Source organism: Telmatherina bonti (genome assembly GCF_933228915.1).
Source record: "Telmatherina bonti genome assembly, chromosome: 22".
NCBI classification, from domain to species: domain Eukaryota; kingdom Metazoa; phylum Chordata; class Actinopteri; order Atheriniformes; family Telmatherinidae; genus Telmatherina; species Telmatherina bonti.
In genome coordinates, this window is record NC_136631.1 from 17,010,912 (window position 1) to 17,017,037 (window position 6,126).

Below are 6,126 nucleotides of genomic sequence, written 5' to 3' on the forward strand. Positions count from 1 at the left end.
AATATTTCTATTGAACCAGAATTAGAAAATAATGTAATGATTTTCATAAATTTTTTATTTATTATCACAGTTTCAGCTTATTTTACAGGCAGCTGTGTTTTTTCCCTCCTTAATGAAAGGGTATGAATAAATATGAGCACTACTGTAGTTTTCAGTCTTCATGTGTCTTAAGCAGTCATTTTCTGACACATAAGACAAATTCAGAAGCATAATTAACTTTACATAGTCTTAAAGTTATTGGAGCAGACAGTGCCTTCCTCTGGTACGCAAAGTCATTAGCTTCTGCTGCTTCAGCCAGTCGCTGCCCCAACAAAGCCTGTAGGCAGATGTAACTGCAAATGACATCAGGTCATCTCCGTTTGCCATTTGACATTTTCCGTTGCTACAGTTGTCAAGATGCCATCCATGCATGCTGGCATGGTAATCCTGATGCTTATAAGTCAACTGGAAACTCTTAGGTTTTTTGTGATTTAAAAAAAAAAAAAAAAAAAAAAAATTAATCTTAACTTAGACTCTTCTAGAGACGGTGTTACACTTTTCTTTTTTTTTTAAGTGAGGGTGTTTCACATTAAATCTGAAACATCATAATTTAAGACAGTGAGATCAAAATGTGTGAAATTGAACTACAAGTTTTATAATGGAAATGTCAGCTTAAGGAATAAATTGTCTTTCTGACAGGAGAATGAAGTTCTCCGTAAGCAGAATGTGAAGCTTTCGGAAGAAAACGGAAAACTTGTTGGGCACAAGAACCACAAGCAAAGGATTGAATATCTGGTTAAACTAAAAAAGGACAACACAAAACTTCAAGAGGTAATTCGGATTGTATGTAATTAGAAATGTTTATTTTTGTGTTGTATGAATTGTGTCAAAGATCTTTGGATGTGTCTTTTGTTTTCAAGGAAAACGAAAAGCTCCGAACAGAGATCAGCTTACTGCGAGAGAACACAGGGTGTCCCGCGCTGGACATGATGTGAACATCATATGTATTATTGAGCTGTGAATATCTTTCCCAGTTTTTATTTTGTTTATTTTCTTTTTATATTTTTGATGCGTATAAATTCTGATCCGTGGTGGTAGAGCTTTTTTTTTTAATGAAGTTTAAGGTTTTTTTTTTTGTTTGTTTTTTTTAAATAACATTACTACTCTTACAATGTTTTGATGGGCAGAAACAGAAACAATCTCCAAAGATTGTCTCAGGCTACTTATTTGTATTAATAATTTTTAAAGAAATTTATTTAGCGTACTGTAATTGGTTCTGACTGACCCATAATTGTTGGAGAGGTCTGTAATATTGTTTACTCTCCTTTCTCCATCGTATGGAGATGTACAAACAATACATTCAGAATTTTTTCTTTTGTTTAAATACTGTTAATAAATTTTATTTTGTATATCTTACAGTAAGCTTTGACGTGTGTCATATTTTGTGGTATGTCTTGTGTGTTTATATGTATGTGTGTGTGTGTATATATGTGTGTGTCATAAAACAAAAATGTTTACTAGGATCATCAGAGGATGGAATGACTGACCACATTTCAGATTTCAACATCTAAATCTGACTGAAATGTAGTCTATAGTTTTAGGAAATAATTGATGTTTTTATTGCAATTTATTGGGTTATTTTTTGTAAATAATGTCATTGCCATGCAATGATAATCAAAATGTTGTATTAAATATTTTCCTGCTATTCTTCATAGAGGTTTTTGCTCCATGAGGGGTATGAAACTCATTCACTGTATCCTGCATCTTTACGATGCACCGTTTATATAAAAGCTCCAGGACTTTGATTGAGGTCCTGACCCAGTGCATTGTGGGGCTTGTAGTACCAGTGGTGCCTACCAAGCGGCAACCTCCAGCTGTAAGTGCCAAAAATTGCAGTTTCCCCCTCATCCGCTAGGGGCTCCAAAACAGAGTGAATCCCCATAGACTCCCATGTTAAAAAGGCCAACCTCACAGCAGAAATAAACATGTTTACAGCCTGGTACAAAAAATCCATGTTAGGTTTAATAGGTCAGGTTTAAGGTCATGACGGCTGTGGGGGGAGTGAATTTTTTTCTAACTCCTCTGTTTAAAAGTAATTTAATCTCAAAATTAGGCAAATTTAGCTGTGTGTCTTTTGAATCTCTCACTTCATGTAAGAAGAAGGCAGAACAACTGCGGTTTTTATCCATTTAACAACGTGATTTAGGTTTAGCCCGCTTACCTCCATTAGCTGGTCAGCTCCGGGTTGGCTCGTTAAGCTCTTAGCTACAGGCAGCTCGGAGTTTGCTAGATGTCAATCATCCATCCCCACGCTCACTCACTCACTCACTTACATTTTGAAATAAAAAAAAAAAAAAAGTCTTTGGGGCCTTCTGGTGGGTCAAGTCGCTGAAGGCTGAGGGCCCTTTTTTGGTTACAATGCCACACTGAATGGCCAATATCCTTCTATTCTTTCTATATTGGTTGTTTGGCTGCTGTGGTTCTTTGCTTGTGTACGTGTTCCAACTCCCTGGGACAATTTTCCAGTTTAAAAACACCAGTTTTACTTCAGGAGCAAAAAGACTAGATAAGATGAAGAAAGCAACTGGTTTTGTTGTATCTGAAAAGTTTGAGGCACGGCGTTAAGTTCACCTGGCATAGCAGCTGCCATATCAACGCAGCCAGTCCAGATTCAATCCTGCAGGGGTGCACATCTGGTCTGGAAGATGAAGCCTCTGCCACAGACCGAAGCAGAATATTTTTTTGGACACTTAACATAGCTGAGCCTAAAACTAAACTTTTTGTTCATATGAATCCATTCAAACAACATGTTACTTAACATTAAAAAAAAAAAATCTAACATCTGATGGAATGGCAGCTTTTTATTTAGCCATGGTGGTGCATTGATATCATTACATGATGCGCAACAATGAGATGAGTACAAGTGTTTATTTTTTAAGTGTCTGGCAGTGAATAAATGTGGCAGTGAATTAAAAAAAAAAATACAGAAAGCAAGAAAATAACTCATTTCTTATCAACATTTGGATTAAGCACTTTATTAATAATGTATTTTTTAAGAGAAAAAATGTATATGTAGTAAATATTCATCTAGAAAAGAGGTTGTATCACAGCAGTGACACTGACAAAGACAGCCACATGGCAAATGTAGGTTTATTAATTGCAGGGTAAATAAGACACATTTGCAAAGGAGATTATTGAAAATGTCTTTTATATTGGATCATTTTTCATTTGTTGGGCTCTAAAAACTTTACTATTAAATATTTTCACATTTGCAGCTAACGAAGAGCTGTTAACATTTATAAAGACTAAAGCTGAAAAGTATCAAACTGCAACTACTTCGCTCTGTACTTTTGAAAATACATTGCCACTCTACAAAGTCTAATGGGTTTTGTTGTCAGGATTACATAAACCATTAATTCAGTGGAAAAACTGACAAAACGTTATGGGATGTTTAGCATTTAAGCCTAATACTGTTTTCACATTTTGGAAAGTTAATGAATATAAGACTTATACAAATGCTTGTTTTTTATCTTCATGCAGTGTATGACTTTCGTTTTGTAATGTGAAACAAATTTGGTAAAGAGTGTGTTGTATCACAGTGTGGTGCTATATGGTCCTTCTGGCCTGAAAGGTACTGGATAAAAATATGGAAGGTCCCAGTCCCTGTTGGGTGTGAAGGAACTTGAGTGTCGCATCACTCGATCCACATATCCAGAAACCGTTGGAATCTCTTCCCTTAGATGCTCTCCACATTTGGGAACTGTTGGCGTGACAAAGCCTTGCTTCATTTTGTAACGGCTGGTCCAAGCCTCCATTGGTTGGAACTGTTTTGGTTGCACTGAGAGATCGGGTTCTTCATCATATTCTCTTTGGCTTAGGAAGTCCATCAGGACCTGCTTGAAGACGGACGCTAACTCCCAGGGTCTTATGCTGTTTGTGGCAAGCACCTCACGAAACCTGCACAAGTATGCATCAGCGTTGTAACTTCCAACAGTTGCAGATTAAACAATGTCACAACATGATTTTCTCTTACTACAATTTCATACTGCACTATCTTGTGTTTCTGTATTTTACATAGCAAAAAATAAGACTCCCAGCTGCTTGTCACATATTTCAGAAAGACACATCTGCACAACTGCACAGATTTTTGGAAACAGTAAAAAACCACCAATGACTTAGTCTTTGGTAATGTGGTTATGTAAGCACACAATAATAGTTTTATGGATAGTAAGTGGGTCACAATGCTGCTCAGTCATGCACTCTTCAAGTTTTTTTTTTCCATACTGGCTAACAGACAAGTGGAGGCCCCGGCAGTCTCCCCTAACTCAGCCTTACAGGGAGTTTTCACCTTCACATGTTAACACCCCACATTGCCTGTGTCTGTGACAGTAACACATAATGGCTTTCTTGGCAGCTCACCCTGCTTTCCATTTCCCTTTGGGTCATTTCTGCTTTGCTTGCTGTCATGCCTTGTGTTGACACAATTGGAGCTAGATACTGTTGACAGCGTACTAATATGAAGAGGCATGGATGCTACTAAATACCTGGAGAGGACAGTGGCTGCGTGGATTGGTGGGATCTGGGTACACAGGAACTCCAGCTGGTGTAGCTCTGATGAGGGAATGAGGGTTCGTAGCCTGGGGTACTTTTGAAACCAGTGGAGACCCAGGGCACTGTGGGCCAGTCTGTGCTCCCGCTCTAGTTCTCTCACCAGTCGTTCGCGTTCTTCCACATGCCATAAGAGCTCTGTGATCAACATATGGCTGGGCACAACCCCCGGGCTGTTCAGAGATGTCGTTTTGTCCTGAGTCTGCACTCTTGTCTCATGCGACCACTTCATCCAGCTAAATAGAGGCATCGTTTTCACCGCTAACAAACCTTAAAAACTGAATAGAAAGAAAAAAATCATGAAAATAATCATTTTCGCAGCATCACAATTCCAATGCATACTATTATAGATGTAGCATGAATACAGTAATATCAGAAATAACAATTAGGCAAATTAAAAAAAAAAAAAGTAACATGAGTCAGACAGCTGGAAGCTTGCTGAACATGCTTTAGAGGAAACAAACAAGAGGTCAAATGTATCCAAGCATGTCCACTCAGCGAAGATAGGTCATACCTTCAAAGAGAATTGTGTGACTGGAATGATTAAATTAACCACATAAATACTAAATAACAAAATATATTTAAAAAAAAAAAAATACAAAAAACATTCACCAAAACTAAATAAAATAATATATATATTTTAAAAAAAACAAAACGCCAAAATTAAATAAGAAAATATATATTTCAAAGTTGATCTCTGTACAAACTCTCAATAACTAAAATAATAATATTGATGTTGCTCTTATGGCAAGAACCTAAAATCAAACTTGGTGTAGGATGACGTCCCATGTGTGTTTATTTTGCTCTTTTATTTAAGATGATTGATCCAGTACAGTTTCCACCTGAGATTCAAAGGCATTACACAGCCTGCAGGGTCAGAGGTCATCCTCACCTCACAGAAGTTCACATGCAGCTTTGTATAACGCAAGTCTAAATAACAAACCTTTTTAAGGTTTCTGATTCATGCTTTTCAAAAATATTAAGGGCCCTAAAAAAGCTGTGCATCTTTCAGGCTGCACAGGAAGGAATTATCACACAAATCACACTGAAAATGCAAAGGAAAGCTCTGTACTTACAGCTGAAAACTGCACTCCTGAAACTTCTGTTAGCTTTTTAGAAATATGTCAAAAATGAGCTTTTCACAGAACACAGCCTCCAGTTTTTACCGTCCATGGATCAATCTTTGTAAACTTGAATCCTTTGCTCACTTTAAACAGCGTCCCTTGGTGTCAAATGTCAGATTTTAGTAGCTTCACTGTTCCAGGTGTTTCTACTTTTTGTCTTGTGGTGATTGTCTTGTCCTCCCACCGCTCCTGTCATGTAGACTTTTTCCAGAAGAGTTAGTCCCACACTGCTAACTGACTAAGAGCTGTCACCTCTGCTATCCTTTCACCCTGCTCGCCTCTGTGCAGTGAGGATCTTTGTTGTTAGGTCAGCTGCTTTGTAGCCTGCACGAAATGTGTGCATTGGAGAGAAAGAGAGGATGAGAGTGCATGTGTGTGCACTAGCTGTGGGTGTGTTTTATTTTAGCTCCTTTTA

General features: G+C 37.6%; 2 protein-coding genes across 2 annotated transcripts in view; one reads left to right on the forward strand and one right to left on the reverse strand.

The window, feature by feature from the left end:
* The window catches only part of kif15 (kinesin family member 15), a gene marked incomplete at its 5' end in the record, with an annotated part of 14,235 nt that extends 13,207 nt beyond the window's left edge, over positions 1-1,028 (forward strand). Inside the window, 2 exons of the mRNA XM_079261593.1 lie at positions 679-810; positions 900-1,028. Coding sequence (XP_079117719.1) covers positions 679-810; positions 900-974 — 207 coding nt within the window. The 3' untranslated portion in view covers positions 975-1,028. The remainder of the gene's footprint in view (positions 1-678; positions 811-899) is intronic.
* A 2,544-nt stretch (positions 1,029-3,572) lies between these two features.
* rd3l (RD3 like) lies at positions 3,573-4,837 on the reverse strand (the record flags this gene model as incomplete). Its single annotated transcript, XM_079261738.1, has 2 exons — positions 3,573-3,936; positions 4,524-4,837. The coding sequence occupies 2 exons, from the start codon at positions 4,835-4,837 to the stop codon at positions 3,573-3,575; spliced, it is 678 nt and encodes a 225-aa protein (XP_079117864.1).
* Between the last annotated feature and the right edge of the window lie 1,289 nt (positions 4,838-6,126).